The sequence below is a fragment of the Pyrus communis genome, chromosome 12 (genome assembly GCF_963583255.1).
Source record: "Pyrus communis chromosome 12, drPyrComm1.1, whole genome shotgun sequence".
Lineage (NCBI taxonomy): Eukaryota > Viridiplantae > Streptophyta > Magnoliopsida > Rosales > Rosaceae > Pyrus > Pyrus communis.
This window is the reverse complement of record NC_084814.1, coordinates 17,940,404-17,956,712: the sequence shown is the minus strand read 5'-3', so window position 1 is coordinate 17,956,712 and position 16,309 is coordinate 17,940,404. Positions and strand designations below refer to the sequence as shown.

The 16,309-nt window shown below is 36.0% G+C and overlaps 1 protein-coding gene across 1 annotated transcript; it reads left to right on the top strand.

Annotated features, from left to right (window-relative positions):
* Positions 1 to 11,248: 11,248 nt before the first annotated feature.
* Positions 11,249 to 14,952, top strand: LOC137710991 (protein KINESIN LIGHT CHAIN-RELATED 1-like). The gene is made up of 3 exons (XM_068450180.1): positions 11,249 to 12,118; positions 12,984 to 13,892; positions 14,419 to 14,952. Exons 1-3 carry the CDS (start codon positions 11,472 to 11,474, stop codon positions 14,657 to 14,659), a joined length of 1,797 nt encoding a protein of 598 aa, XP_068306281.1. The 5' UTR covers positions 11,249 to 11,471; the 3' UTR covers positions 14,660 to 14,952.
* Positions 14,953 to 16,309: the final 1,357 nt, after the last annotated feature.

The window sequence follows — 16,309 nt, the reverse complement described above, 5'->3', positions numbered from 1 at the left end:
TCAAGCATGGTGTAAGTCCTACAAACCCTCCGTCAAGCAAGGTAACTCCCGTTTCTTTTTCTGCACGAAGAAAAGAAACGAAATCCACACACTCCCGTTTCTTTTTCTGCACACTCCGTTTCTCTTTCTGCACTCTCTTCTTTTACTTTTGTCCCTTTATTATTTTTTTATTTATTCAGCCGAAAGACTATACATAGAGAACGGTGTGTAGGAGAGAATACGTCTCCCCAAGAAAAAATATGTTTATATGTACAGATATTCTTTTAAAAACATTTTGGTTAATTTTATAGCTAATTTGTACTCTATATATATGTTTATCTTGAAGGTTTATGTTGAGATGGAGATGAGAGAGCTGGTGGCAGTGAATGCAATGCTGGACTATGAAAAGCCAATACCAAATCCCAGGCATGAAAAGAGGCCAGGTGGTGCTAATTAGCCGAGACCTACCTGATCTCCCTCCATTTTCTTATTGATGCCAAAACAAGCATCCAATCAATAAAATACTGCAGATATGCATGCCTATAAGACTATAACAAGGGGAAGATCACATCATTATATATCCTTAATTGGTAATTAGTATCTGTTTTTACTATATAGAGTACGTTCTCCTTTTTATGCCATAAATAAAGAAGGTCAAATATATTTTTGAAGAAAGGCAACAATGGGGTTATTGGTAGTGATAGAAATGACCGGAGACACTACAGGAATGGAAGAGGGTTGAACTGAGCAAAATGTAGCAATGGTCAATGGATTGTATTATTATTAATAATTAATATTATTCTCGAGATTATTGTATTGACCTATATATAGTCTTCGTATCCTCTTGACGAGTCGTATTGCATATTACAAATCATGTCTTCCATTAATGAAATGACTTTATGCAATAATATTACACCAATACTCAAATTTTAAGATGTAATCCTACGGGAAAGTGTATTTGCTAAATTCCTATTACTTGATGTAGTTTTAGTTATTCGATGACATACTCTTTTTCATTCATTCAGTAACATGAGTGGCATGCATGTTTACTTATACCTAGAATCACTTTTCTAAAAATCTCCATTTAAGCTTTATCTAGGTGTTAGGCAGCTGGTCATCACTCCAATTAATTCTTAGGTGTTTGAAAATTAAGAAAAGGCTCCTAGACCAGCCTAGTTGCCTGCCTAGGCGCCCGCCAAGACCTGCCTACGCCGCGACTCTCATTTAGATAGAAAATAGATAACTTGTATTTTGCATTTTATTTTTTCAATAAATTGTAAGAGACTTGTTGAATACTTAGATGAACACTCATTATATGCTTGTTTCACATGTTTTCAATATGTTCTAATACTTTATAATCTACATGTCGTTATACTTTGCAATTTATGTATCCCAATACAATTATGTGTTTTTTTAAGTATAAGTAGACATTTATTTATGTTGTATAATAAATTTAATTAAAAGTTAAAAAAGGGTCTATGCCCCCGCCTAGTCCCTGCTTAGATGCCTAGGCGCTAGGTCCTTACCCGCCCCTCGGCTAGCGCATTTTTAGAACCTTGCCTAGAATATAGCTATTGAAGTTACTATGTTTTTTGACTTTTCAAGGAGAGATTTTTCAGTGTGATTAGAACACGGGGTGGTATATCACATGTTATTATACAAATGGTGGGATATGTGTGTTAAAAAGTTAATAACTTAAAAAATAAAATTTCTCACCACTTGTATTAAAACACGTGATGTACCACCCATGTTATAATCACAATGAAAATTTTCTCCTACTCATGGGTTTACTAACACATACCGAATAAAAAAGTTTGCGGGTCTCGCGTTAGCATCGATCAGTAATACAATACCTGAAGAAAAAGCATGATTTAGTTTGATTAGTATGAAGTAGTTGAAATTAGCATCTTGATATGTTGATGTCCTGATATAATTATAAAGCGCTGAAATGAAAGGTGTTAGCATTAAAGCAAAGAGTAAAACTTAAGCTACAGTGGATGTGGATAATAATTAACCAATTGCAGAAATTGTGTACTAGGATGGCACTGAGAGCCAAGTAATGTGACTAAATTCCTTCTTGGATCGATGAAGCTGTCAAAGTTCACAAGTCAACTCTTGAGAACGTGTTTGTGGGATATAATGATTTGATAACCACAATTGAAATGCATCACGGATCCCTCTCTATAAGCATGATGAAGTAAAAGGATGACATTTCCAACGCGTTTTTCATGGAATGCCATGCTAGAAATAAGCTAAGAGTACAAACGAATATTAACAAAAAGAAAAATTAGTATCTAGTCCCTAATTATTAATATTCATTGATTGAGATCTTATTAGTTTTTAAATTTTGATCAAATTTCCTAGCATGTATACTAATGAATTTACATGTCAGTTAAATAATTTTTTTAGAATAAAAATTAAAATTGATTTAGATTTTTAATACTCACACCTTTATTAAACTCCTAATTAATTTTCAATTCAAAACATTTCCAAAATTAAAAAAAAAAAATTAAAATAAGTTTGTAGCCATTAATTTTTTGTAAAAAGATTTTCAAGTTTTTAATCTTAAATGTACCCATTCATTTAACTTTTCAGGTTTTTAATCTTAAATGTATTCATTCTTAAATATACCAATTTGTTATATGTAAAATGTACCCATTTTTTTTATATAAAATCCATTCAATTTTTTTTCTAATCCTTTTAAACTTGTATGCGTACAATCTTTTTCGTTGCTTTGAGAATGCATCCATGACAAGTTTAATTGAAGAAATTTACTAATGTTATTAAGCCTAAAATCTTTTTTTTTTTTTTTTGTGGTTTCGAAGAATGTACCGATGTTTATATACATACATACATACATATATATATATATATATATATATATGTACAATATATTAGAAAGTGTAATTTATCTTTTAGTATTTTTAATCCCACAAATTATGGGTTATATTTAAAATCTCATTAAGATAAACAACTACAAAAAATTTTAATTTAAAAAATAAAATAAGCGACATAGAAATACATTATTACACTAACGTTAAAGACTTCAATATAAAACTAAAAACCAATAAGGTTTTAGTATAAAAAACATTGATAGTTAAGGACCACATCTAAAATATGAAAACCAATAAGGTTTTAGTAAAAAAAAAAAACATTAATAGTTAGGGATTGCATCCAAAATCTCCCTTAACAAAAGTAGAAACATGAGTTTACCAGGTCACCTCTAGAACAAAGAAATAACTTACATGACAAAAGTACATCGTTACTATGGCATCACGTGCTAATGTTATAACGTGATCATGTGTTTTATGCATGAAAAAAAATAAAGGAGAAATTAGGTTCTCATCCTACCTTTTGATATTCCATTGATTAAAATCATATTCCTTTTCAATTTTTGATCAAGGTCCTTGGGTATTAATAACACCATTAATTATTTCAATAATAAAATTATGACTAAATTTTTTATCATATATTTTTAGTTTTAGTTTGTACCCATTTTTAATTTATAATTCTTTTTTAATTTGTACCAATTTTCTTTTCCGTTTTAATTTGTACCCATATATTAATTTCTTTTTGTGCCCATATTTTTTAAAGTTTATTTGTATTTGTACACACACACACACACACACACACACACATATATATATATATATATATATATTTTGCTATATGTACCCATTCATGTAAAACTTTTTAATCTTAAAATGTACTCATTCTTAAATATACCAATTTTTTATATGTAAAATGTACCATTTTCTTTTATATAAAATATATTCAATTTTTTTTAATCCATTTTTAAACTTATATGGGTACATTCTTTTTTCTTTGATTTTAAAATGTATCCATGTCCAGTTTAATCGAAAAATTTACTAATGTTATTAAGCCTAATATCTTTTTTTTTTTTTTTGTGATTTTGAAGAATGTACCCATGTTTTGATACAATAATTTTTTTGGTTAATTTTGATGAATGTACCCATGTTTACATATATACACACACAATAATATATTTATATTTTAATATTTTTAATCCCACAAATTATGGTTTTTTTATTATTTAAAATCTCATTTATATAAACAGCTAAAATTTCTAATTTCTAATTTTTAATTTAAAAAATATAGTAACGTACATAGAAATAAATTATCATATTGATTTTAGGGACCTCGATCAAAAATTAAAAACCAAAAAAATATTCATAACTAAGGACCGTATCCAAAGTCTTCCAAAAATAAAACACAGAAGGCAGAAAAGGATTTCTAATTCTTTCCGATCAGTTTCCTGGGATGAGCGCATTGGATTGTTAATTCCAGGAAAGCTTTTTGCGTTTGGGAAGTAGGCCATTGTTATGATGTTACCCGACAACCTGAAGGGAATCTTCATCATTTTAACCATTTAAAAGAATTCCTGCAAGGGCCAGCATAATCAAAATAAAACCCTCGTTAAATTAATTGGAAGTGATTAATCTAAAAGCAACAGGAGCCAGCTTAACTCATTAATTAAACTATGAATCCTCATTAAAAATGGTTTTGGGAATTTTTTGTGCCACCCATTTAGGACTCATGCTCATAAGATGTGAATAATTAAGTTGAGCAAGGGGCAATAGGTGTCGGTTCTACAGGTTATTGCAAAAAGAGGAAGAAAAAAATTAGAGACAGAAGAAGCAAACAAAAGGGATAAACCCTAATTTCAAAATTGTACTGAGATGGATGTAACGAACAGTGTGATCAGTTAGAACAAAAGCACCAATACTCCTTTTTTGTGCTAAATACTTTTAACACGGAACTTCAATTTATGCTCTATGATCAACAGCAACGTCATCATAAGGTGCAGTTAATCGTCACATCTTTATTATAATATATAATTTGTATACGTGTGCTTTTCTTAGCCAAGTTAATCGTCACATCTTTATTATAATATATAATTTGTATACGTGTGTTTTTTTTAGCCAAAAGACACAAATTAATATCAAATAGTGCTCATGAAATAAACTAATTGCCAGGGTACACTAGATATATGTATGGAACGAGACCTAACACCTGAAAGTGACCCACAAATTAAAGCTAGAAGCTTAATGAATAGTTTGATATATCAAAAGGGGAAGTAAATTCCAAAAGATGAAGAAAACCCACAAGCATATGTGTTGTATTTGTCCCACACATTCCATCCTATTGCATTGTGTGTCACATAAAAGGAGAAGCAAAGCATTTCATGTTAAGGAACTTGAGTGGAGTTGACTTTGAGGTGGGGGATAAGGTGCATTGTATGTATCTAAACTCATATCTTTTGTGTTTGGTAAGTAATTTTCAAAATTATATCACAAAAGATAAATTTTCTATGAGATGCTGGAAACACAAGTCACGTGGTGTACTCATCACGTGTTATAATTAATAATGGTGGATGACATGGTTAATATGTTTATCAAAAACCAAATTCACGTGTTATAGTGTAGGTTGCATAACAACAACACATGATTATGTGTTTTCAGTACACTGAAAAAATTGAGTTCAAATTTTTTCTTACCCATTTTTTTGTTTGTAGCTTCTCTGTGACATATCTACTTGAGTGACAAATTTCCTTCTACTAACTCCAACCAACACTGGTAACTTGACAATATCAAAAATAAAAATTAAACTTACTATTCAAGAAAATATAAATAAACCCTAGCAGCCACCAGCATCCCAACCCCGATGACAGCCACCAGCATCCCCAACCCCGACGACAGCCACCATGCCCCGCCGCCTGTAACAACCAATATCCCACCTATTTTTTTCCCAGGGCTAAGAGATGTCGACACGTGAAGATGTCATATCGAGAGTTCGTTAAGTTCTCGGGCCTCCGACTCCAGCACAAACCATAATACATAATTTGGGATTTGGTTTGCTTGACTTAAGATTTGAAATTTGAGAAGGGAGATCTAGAAGCAGGAATGAAGATCCCATTTGGGTGGTCGTGATTTTTAAGGTCTAAGCACAAGAATTTGAAATTAATCAACCAAACTGAGACTTTAGGAACTTTTGAGATAATTTTATTTCTGGGATTTTGGTTTGGCTTTTGAACTAGTGATGTTGTAGATAGACTTTCTCGGGTCTTGTTCGGGGAGAGACGTGATGTTACAGACAGAGAGAGAGAGAGAGAGAGAGAGAGAGAGGAAGAGGAGAGGGAGAGGTACACGTGAGCGTATACCACGGAAGTGACATGACGCGGTTTATTTGCAAGGAAGTAGGGGGTGGGACTTGCCGCTAGAGGAAGCTGGGCTGGCTGCGGGTGGTGGTGGACTGTGCGTTTAGGCGACGAATGAGCACCCGTTTGAGAATATGTGGTTGCTTTGGTTGCATCGCTGGTTGGCAGAGGAGGGAGAGTAAACATCAACGATTTCGTTTGATTTAGCGGTAATGGGTTCGATCGATATCTATCTGAATCTTAAATATGGTGCGGCAATTTTGAGAGAGGAAAACGGCCTGTTCGGCGATGTAGATGAGAGGAAGTACGGCGGCGAGGTATGGTGGCTGTCGTCGGGAATGGGAATGCTGGTGGCTGTTAGGGTTTATTTATATTTTTTTAATATTTAATTTATTTTTTATTTTTGGTATTGTCAAGTTAACAGTTGTAGTTGAAGTTAGTAAAAGGAAATGTGTGCTTGTGGTTCAATATCATATATAGTGAATATAGTGTTGAATTTCTATCCATGCATTATGGATTGGAAACTTCTCTTTTCCTAAATTATGTGTCACTCAAGTAAATAGGCCACAAAGAGGCCACATGCAAAAATAGGTGCAGAAGATTTGAACTCGAAAAAAATATTATTCAAGAAGCTTTTGTGTAAGAGTCATTATGACTCTACCTCTCTTTTGGTTCCATTTCCTCCCACTTACAATTATAAAAAGCAAGACTTCTGCACTTCTCCTCCAAGCACTGAACTAGGGAAAGAAAATACAAACCCTAAGATGCTTCCTCAAGTCAAGATTTGCATCGTACTCCTCTTGCTCTTCAACTTTTCGATTTCGGGTAAGATTTGCAAATATCATTCATTAGCTTCAAGTTTTCTGAAGCTGAGTTAGAATATAAATCAAACCCTTTTGTTTTAATTAATCTGTAGGCACAGCTGACAGCTTCAAGGATGGAATGGAGCTCACTTACTCAAGTGGTCCTGAGCTTGAGGTAATTAAAACTATATAATCGATATTTGATCATACAAACAAACCGTATGATTTAGGGATTTAGTTTGATCTTGTTCTTAATCATGTTTATAAGGTGGTTAATCCGCAGATGATAAAAGCTGGGAGAAAGCTGCTCATTTCACTCGATGCAATGTTAGATTACCATGAGCCAGGGCCAAATCCAGGCCACGAACCACATAAAGGAGGGAGTGCTGGTGGTAGAGGTGGGAATCCCTGAATAACAAGATGATCGCCTCCTTTTATTAGAAGCCGTATGATCTCTTGTGAAAACCCTAGAGTGAGTGAGTGTGTGAGAGAGAGAGAGAGAGTGATGATGCACGTGTTTCTTATGAGCTATAGTGATATGGAGTGAGATTGTTTTATGTATTTGGGTGTGGAACTGTGAATTAACGTGATGAATGTATAAATTATTGGAATAAAATGTTAGAAACTCAGTAATATATATATGCTTGCAAGTACTGAAAGGGATTATCAAACATGCCCTTATTGTTTGGGAAAAAAGGAAAAAAAAAGGTACAAAACTTCATTAAAACTATTGTTTTGCTCTCTGGAATTCTTCCATTGATAGAAAGTACTGCTGTCATGATTTTTGGCTCCTTTTCAACCTGTCCTTGCATCAGAATTTCTTTCTTTTGAGAAGCCAAGTATAATTCTTTCTTTAAACTTTGTTTGCCATGTGCTGCGGCTTCCTTGTTCAGCTTTCCTGGGTTTGCATATGCAGTCAAAAAATGAAAAAGAAAATGTAAATTTCGTTACTTCTTCACAGTGTATAACTGTAACTGTATATGGTATTATGGTTGATGTGTATATAAACGGTATTTTCTATTGTACTGAAGAGTATCAGTTCAGCCTTTTTAAATGTTAAATATTTGGTTAAAAACACAAAACCCAATCTAACGGTTAAAAAGTTCTAAATAACTATACTCCAAATCACCATAAAATTTTTGTACTTATAAAAGCTCGTCAACCAACCATATATTTCAATTGAATTTTAATCTAATTAACCCTTCTTTTCTTGCATTGTGTCCAGTACTCAAATTAGTAGTAAACTGCACACTCTTCATGATAAGCTGTTGAGCCCTATGATTTTGCCTCCAACTACTCCAAATGGAAGACGACGTCTAACCCAATCTGGTGATGATTTGATAGTTGACATTTTCTGCATAGGTTTGGTTGAATTGAGAATTGCAAATCTTGACAGAAGAGGTTCAAGAACTTGGTTTGAAATAGGAGAGAAGACAAAGATGTGAGAGGTTACTTTCTGTGATTTAACATTCCATTAGTAGTACGGAAAAGAAATCCTAGTCTCCCTCTGATACTTGTATTCCGCCGAGTCCAACGGAATTAATTCCAGTTTGTTTCCTTTCCAAGCCATCCAACCAACCAAATTGGATGGAAAGGGAAGCAAATTGATACTCCAAACCCTCATTACTCCCCAAACAAACGCGGCCTCAGAAAATAGTAAAGACGCATAACTAAAAAAGACTACAACTTACAAAAATTTATTGTGTTACAAAAATTGTATTTATAAACAAATTAAATATAAAACAAAGAGGATTTTAACTCTATAATTTGTAGAAGATTAATTAGGAAAGCCATCCTAATTCTTTTAGAAAAAAAACATAAGATGCTTCCTCAAGTCAAGATTTTCATTCTCCTCTTGCTCTTTAACTTTTCGGTTTCGGGTAAGTAAGAATTTTAAGGTTGCAAGTCTCATTGGTTACAAGTTTTCTGAATCTGATTTAGAAATAAATCGAACCATCTTCTTTTTTATTAATTTGTAGGCAGAGCTGACAGCTTCAAGGACGAAATAGAACTCACCTTCTCAAGTGGTTATGAGGTGCGAAATTAAAACAAAGGTTAATTACATTTTACATCGTCAAGGTTTGAGATGATTTCAAAATAGGTCATGCGGTTTTAATTTTTTCATATTGCCCCTAAGGTTTGAAAATTGTATCAATTTACATCTTTTGAATATTTAAACATCTAATTATCCATTAAATTGATGAGTTTTTTTAGTCATTTAGTGCAAATGTGGATTACATGTTGACCCAATTACGGGTTTCATGCTCACAAGGTCACCATTTAATAAGATTCAAATAATTCAGTAGATAAAAGATGTAAAATATACAATTTCAGAACCTGAAGGTCAATGTGAAAATATTGAGACCTTGTGGCGTATTTTGAAAATTATTCCAAACATGGAGGGTGTGAAATGTAGTTAGCCCTCAAAACTATATACAAGCAAACTGTACACACCCCTACGAGTGTGCTTGAGAGAGTTTAAAATACTTCACTTATTTTTTAATTTAATTTTTAAATAAGACATGTTATGTTTACATGGTTGTGAGGATGGCTTAGAAAACATCAGATTCATGCTGCATGTAATTACTAAGTTGCCCATAATTTTTTAACTTTTGTTTTTTATTATGGTGAGAGGGTTAGAATTTTAATTTCATGAACTTTTGGTCGATAACAGGTGTTCATCTCTCACCCTCCATGCAGACAAAACTATGTGATTTGGTGATTTAGTTTGATTAATTAATTAAACATGTTCTTAATCATGTTTAGGTGGTTAATCAGATGCTGAAAGGTGGGAGAAACCTTCTCGTTTCACTTGATGCAATGTTGGATTACACGGAGCTAGGGCCAGATCCAGGTCATGAACCACATCCACCTCCTCCTTCTCCTCCTTTTGCAGCCTAATTAGGGTTATGAGCTCTTGTAAAAACCCTAGGCCCTATAGAGAGAGTGATGATGTTCTGACGAGTGAAATAGATTTATGTTTTTCGGTGTAAAACTGTAAAACCCATGATCAAAACGTCTCTTTGGAATAAAATGTTAGAAACTTAATATGCTTGCAAGTACTGTATATAAAATACATCTGCCATTTTAATGACAGGTTAACGAATATTTGAATCCAATTTGCATAAAATCAAATAAATTGGACCACATACGCATGCATAAGCATGGGCAGATCTGTTAAGGGATCCGAGAACAACCGGAAGCCGGAATAATATATAGTAGATGTGAGGACTTCCGATGACTACTCAAATTTGGACATGTTGTTGGATACTCTTAATTATGTAGCATAAGAGTCAGATTTTGCATAAAAATCAAATTAATAATTGTTTCATTTTCCATGTTCTCTCAACCAAAAAGTGCAAGGAAATCCATTCGAATTCTGTTGTCTTTCATCTCCCTACTACAAGTAGTTCTAATTTGTGAGTTTTGAGAGGGCATAAATGCAAATATTACATGTATAATAAGAGCATCATCACACCATGTATTTCACTTGACTTTTAATCTAATTAACCCTTCTTTTTATTGCATTGTTTCAAGTATTTAAAGTAGTAAAGTGCACATCTTCATGATAAGCTATACTGAGCTCTATGATTTTGCCTCCAAGTAGTACCAAATTAAACAGACAACTCTCATTTCTAACATGCATTCCATGCTATGAATGACAAGTGCAAGACGACTAGCAAATAGAAAAATGATTTTTGCACATATTTTTTACTTTTTACGCACCTATTTTTGATTTTGACTCATAATTTTCTTTCGATTTCTTTGACTCAGTAGCTAAGAAAAGGAAATTGTGTGCATGATATGAAAAAATGTGCTCATGTATCGTATCCTTGACTAAGATGTGCGCATGTATCGTATCACAAATCGCTATACTCATAATTAACAAAAAATTCAACAAATACGCAACTAATTATAAATATAAAATTATTATTGACACTTAAATAAAAAAATTATCCAAAATACTAAAAGCGCAATTTCACATTTTTATACAAGAGTGTGGATTGAATTTTTTTCTCTTGCACTTGTTTGTGGTTGACAAACAAAAGAAAATGAGTTTACACCAGTAATGCAAGGACACGTGTCTACTACAACGGTAAACAATCATTGAACCGGCTTGCCTCCAATAAGAAACAGACAACGGCAAGTCAAAGTCAAATCCCAAATTACCATTTCACCCCGCGGTAAAACAAAACTGAAAGTCTGAAACCAACAGACCAACCACCTCCTTCACGCTTTTGCCAGCACAGTCTGGAGAGACGTCTCATCTACTTCTCTGCAAAATCCAGTCCCCCCCCTCTTCTCTCTCTCTCCCTATCTCTCTCCTCACTTTCTCTCTCTAAACCCCTAATCACATCACTCCCAGATTAATTAATCAATCACCCACTCTCTCAGTTTGTTGGGCGTGGTGGCGAGTTCTAATCCGTGATTAACTTAATTACCTCCCACTTAATCAAATCCCAATTCTCTCTGCATTTTTCACAATCGCTTCTTCTTCTTCTTCAGCGAGGATGCCGGGTTTAGTCTCCGTCAAAACCCCGCCCGACTCCGCCCCGATCCGAATCACGGTCCCGGATCCCCAGCCCCACAGATCCGAACCCGCCCCGGTTTCCAAACCCCCTTCTCCCCACACTAAAAAACCGCCGTCTCCGTCCCCTTCCCGATCCAAACCCTCGCCCGCCCGATCTAAAAAAACTCAACCCGCTTCCCCGGACCCAATTCTCGCCGATGCCTCCCTCGACAACCCGGATCTCGGCCCGTTTCTGCTCAAGCTGGCTCGCGATACCATCGCCTCGGGGGAAGGCCCGAACAAGGCGTTGGAGTATGCCGTCCGGGCGTCCAAGTCGTTCGAGCGGTGCGCGGTGGATGGCGAGCCGAGCCTGGACCTGGCGATGAGCTTGCACGTGCTGGCGGCGATTTACTGTAGCTTGGGTCGGTTCGAAGAGGCGGTTCCGGTTCTGGACCGGGCGATTCGGGTGCCAGAGATCGGAAGAGGTGCTGATCACGCGCTCGCTGCGTTCTCTGGGCACATGCAGCTCGGGGACACGTATTCAATGCTGGGTCAGGTGGACCGGTCCATTGAATGCTATGAGGAGGGATTGAAGATCCAGATCGAGGCCTTGGGTGACACTGATCCCAGAGTTGGCGAGACTTGCAGGTCTGATTTCTTTGCTCTTTTAAATTACATTGGGATCAGTTTAATTGTGTGACTGTGTGCAGCAATTGATAAGGTGGGAATGTTTTTTATTTGAATTTTGAATAAAACCGCTATCGTTTCGCCTAACAAAAATGTTGAATCAGCATCCTTTTTTATATTTCTTGTAGAAGTAATATTAATGCTTGTTTGTTTGTGATTCTATATTAGCATAGCCAAATTTGGAGAATTTATTAGTGTTTTATGCGAGTAATTTATGCAGCCAGCTGAAAGTTTGGGTCTTTAATTGCAAACACAATCAAATTTGATCAGAGGTGAAGGAAATAAAGATGAATAGGCTTTACTTAAATTGGGTTGTGTTCGAGCAATTTTATCGATCGGTTGACTGTAACTTGAGGTTAGGATGTTGTTAAGTTCGTTGCACGATTGACATTGGTGTTTAGGTTTGTCAAACTCATTTTCCAAATTGATAAATTTTGCATAAATTTGCATGTAATGTGGGGTGTTGGTGCAAGTATGAGCTGAATTTGGCGGGACAGAACATGCCTTCCTTTTCCTAAAAGCTTTAGGTTGAAACATGTGGGATACTTGGCATGACGGTTGACTTACATGGTATTGGTTGTTCTAGCTATCTACCCTGGTTGACATGGAAAATGCTTAACTCGCTTTTTGTGAAATCAGATACCATTTAAAGAATGCAATGGTATCAACCTCGTATTTATTACATACAGTTGTGTGTTCTGTCTGCTTCCGGGGATGCAGGACGTGTCTTATATCTTTTTCTTTTTTTATAATGGGCTAATTTTAATTATAGTTTGAAAGAAAGTTAGAGTTACCTTATTTAAGTGAACTGGTGTTGGATATGCAGATATTTAGCTGAGGCACATGTCCAAGCAATGCAGTTTGATAGAGCAGAAGAATTGTGCAAGAAAACTCTTGAAATTCACGGTGCTCATAGTGAACCAGCATCTCTTGAAGAGTCAGCTGACCGCCGGCTGATGGCTCTCATATGCGAGGCAAAGGGAGATTATGAATCAGCACTTGAGCATCTTGTCCTCGCCAGCATGGCAATGATTGCAAATGGGCTAGACAATGAGGTTGCGGCTATTGATGTCAGCATAGGCAACATTTATATGTCTCTTTGTCGTTTTGATGAGGCCGTCTTCTCCTATCAGAAAGCACTCACTGTTTTAAAGGCATCAAAGGGCGACAACCACCCTTCTGTTGCCTCTGTCTTTGTACGCCTTGCTGACCTATATCATAGGACTGGAAAGCTCCGGGAGTCCAAATCATACTGTGAGAATGCCCTTAGGATATATGTGAAACCAGTGCCTGGAACAACGGCAGAAGAGGTTTCTGGCGGGTTGACTGAAATTTCAGCCATTTATGAGTCAATGGATGAGCCTGGGGAGGCACTTAAGTTATTGCAGAAGGCGATGAAGTTGTTAGAGGATAAACCAGGACAGCAAAGCACAATTGCTGGAATAGAAGCGCGGATGGGAGTGATGTTTTGCATGCTTGGGAGATATGAAGAAGCAAGGAGCTCTTTTGAAAGTGCTGTAACAAAACTTAGAGCTAGTGGAGAGAAGAAGTCTCCCTTCTTTGGGGTTGTGTTGAATCAGATGGGTTTGGCTTGTGTTCAATTGTTCAAGATTGATGAGGCTGCTGAGTTGTTTGAAGAAGCGAGGCGGATATTAGAACAAGAGTGTGGTCCTTGTCATCAGGATACTCTTGGAGTATATAGCAATCTCGCAGCAACCTATGATGCTATGGGGAGGTAATATATTGAGTCTCTTCTTACATTTTTTTCTCAATATAGTACCATGTTTCTCATTTGCTTCAACTTTTTATCCAAAAAATCATTGTTTTCTATATGGCTTGGCCCTTTGCGGCCCATCTCTTAATAATTCGACCCTTGTAGCCAGCAAACTTGAATGTCCACTAAAATTGGAAATAGTTGCAGAGGCTCCCTACATGTCCTACAAGGACATATTCCATAGTCCAGACTCTAGTTCTATCTTGTTGACTCACCTTGAACGAGCTTTTTATTTCTTTAACTGTCCGGCGTCCGCAGTCAATGCCTGTTTTCCAGGTTTACATCATTTGCATGAGTCTGGCAACATATTTTTATTCCTCTTTTGCTTTTATATATTAATCAAAGTTCACTATGTGTGTTTACGGAGAATGCTTTACTGATAATTGTAGCCGGTTCTGGTACACTGTCTAGTACTTGAAGCAAGAACTTGATTATTATGACTCAAATATCAAGTTTTCAACGAATTGTATTCCGGATTATATTTCAGAGTTGAAGATGCAATTGAAATTCTGGAGTATGTCCTTAAATTGCGAGAAGAAAAGCTTGGAATTGCAAATCCGGATTTTGAAGATGAGAAGAGAAGGCTATCCGAGCTTCTGAAAGAAGCCGGTAGGACCCGAGACAGAAAAGCAAAGTCACTGGAAAACCTCATCGACCCAAACTCGACCACGAAGAAGACAAAGAAAGAGGGGACAAAGAGGTGGGGTGGCTTGAGTTTCAAACTATGAAAGAAAAAACAGCGAAAGATTTATCCACAAAGAAGAAAAAGATGTCCACTTTCACTGCATTTCATTCTGCTCTGCTGCACTTGCACATTCTGTAACATAGAAAAGCATGTATAGGTTTGAAGTTCTAATTTGGCGAGGTTTTCTGTTTCTCGAGTTTTCAAATTTCTTGTTCTTATTATTATTTTTTCCCTTGATAATGTGTTATTGATTTGCTGCATTGTGAGCTTGAAGCTGGTTACTGAAAAGAAAAATATGCATTTGAGTGAATAAAATTCACATGTATGTTTTGCCCCTTTCTCTGTCTTTGATTTCCTTGCATTTTTCTACCATCTCACTACTCTCTGCGAATTTTTGTACCCCAAAAGAGACCTGTCGATTGATTCACTGTCAATACTTTATACAACAAGATCCAATTACAAAGAAGCACAAAACTAAAGTGCACCACGCTGCCCAAACAAAAAGTTAAGGCCCAAAGCTCAAAACAAACAAACAGAAAAACCGAGAAAACGGCTACCAACGCTGCCGCAACATTACCCCACGACCAGCACGAAACACCACCACCAAAGAGCGCCGGAAACCCAACCAAACAGCGCCGTAGAGATGGAAAGAGAGAAGACCCCGCATCCAGCAGAGAGCATCTCGCCGATCGCAGCCACCAAGTAAGAGAAACCAAAGAAGCTAGTGGGAGTACCACAAGCAACACTGCCAATAAAAGCAGACAAGAGAAAGGTGGTTAGGCATATGAATGATTAACTACCAACTTGAATAATTAAAGTATAAAATGATAAATCCTAATTAGCTTTTCGTGTGCAAAACTTTAACACACATTCTTGCTCTCTTCCCTACTAATTTGTAATACCTTAATTGAGGGAGGACATCACTTAATTATTGTTGTTGCCCATGATTTTGCCAGGAAACTCCAACTCATATTGTCTCTCAATTTGCTTAAGAATCTGGTCTCTATTATTTTTAATGAACCATATTCTCTCTTTATAATTGACAAGAAATAAAATACGCTTGCAATATTAGTTTTCTAGGAAATGGCCGACCCATCCAATGGCAATGGTGGATAGACCTCGAAAAATCTCCCTATCCGATCCGATTTTGCCCACCCATCAGTTGTTTAAGGCAAGTTGCCCCAGGGATGCAAGCTTTTTCGGCTTTTCACCTTCATTTCAAACCCATTTTACACAAATTTACCCGCTTCAGTTAAATTTCTTCATTTCAACTTCCTTCTTCAATCCCTTCGGTGTCACCGTTACTAAAACCCACCCACCTACAAGAAAACTTAAGCAAAAGTACCACACCAAGCTTTTTATACCTCGTTCACCCAAAGAAAATTTCCTAAGCAGTCTCTATGTGAAGCACAGTTCTTTGAGGAACTAAGGGTTGGTATGGGAGCGTAATAGGTTCATGGCACACCAACTAAAGCAAAGATTTTGCTTTAATGTGAAAAAAGGAGAATAGTTAAAAGACACATTAAGGAATGCAAGGTTCTCATTAATTAGTAAAACAGATTTGGTACACAAATTTGGTGATAACCTTGACGAGCCTAGCATTACTGAATAAGAATTAGCTATCAATACTTTGACAGATGAGCCTAGAGCATTTGGTAAACAGATTCGGTGAAGTTTGACATACGAGCTTAGA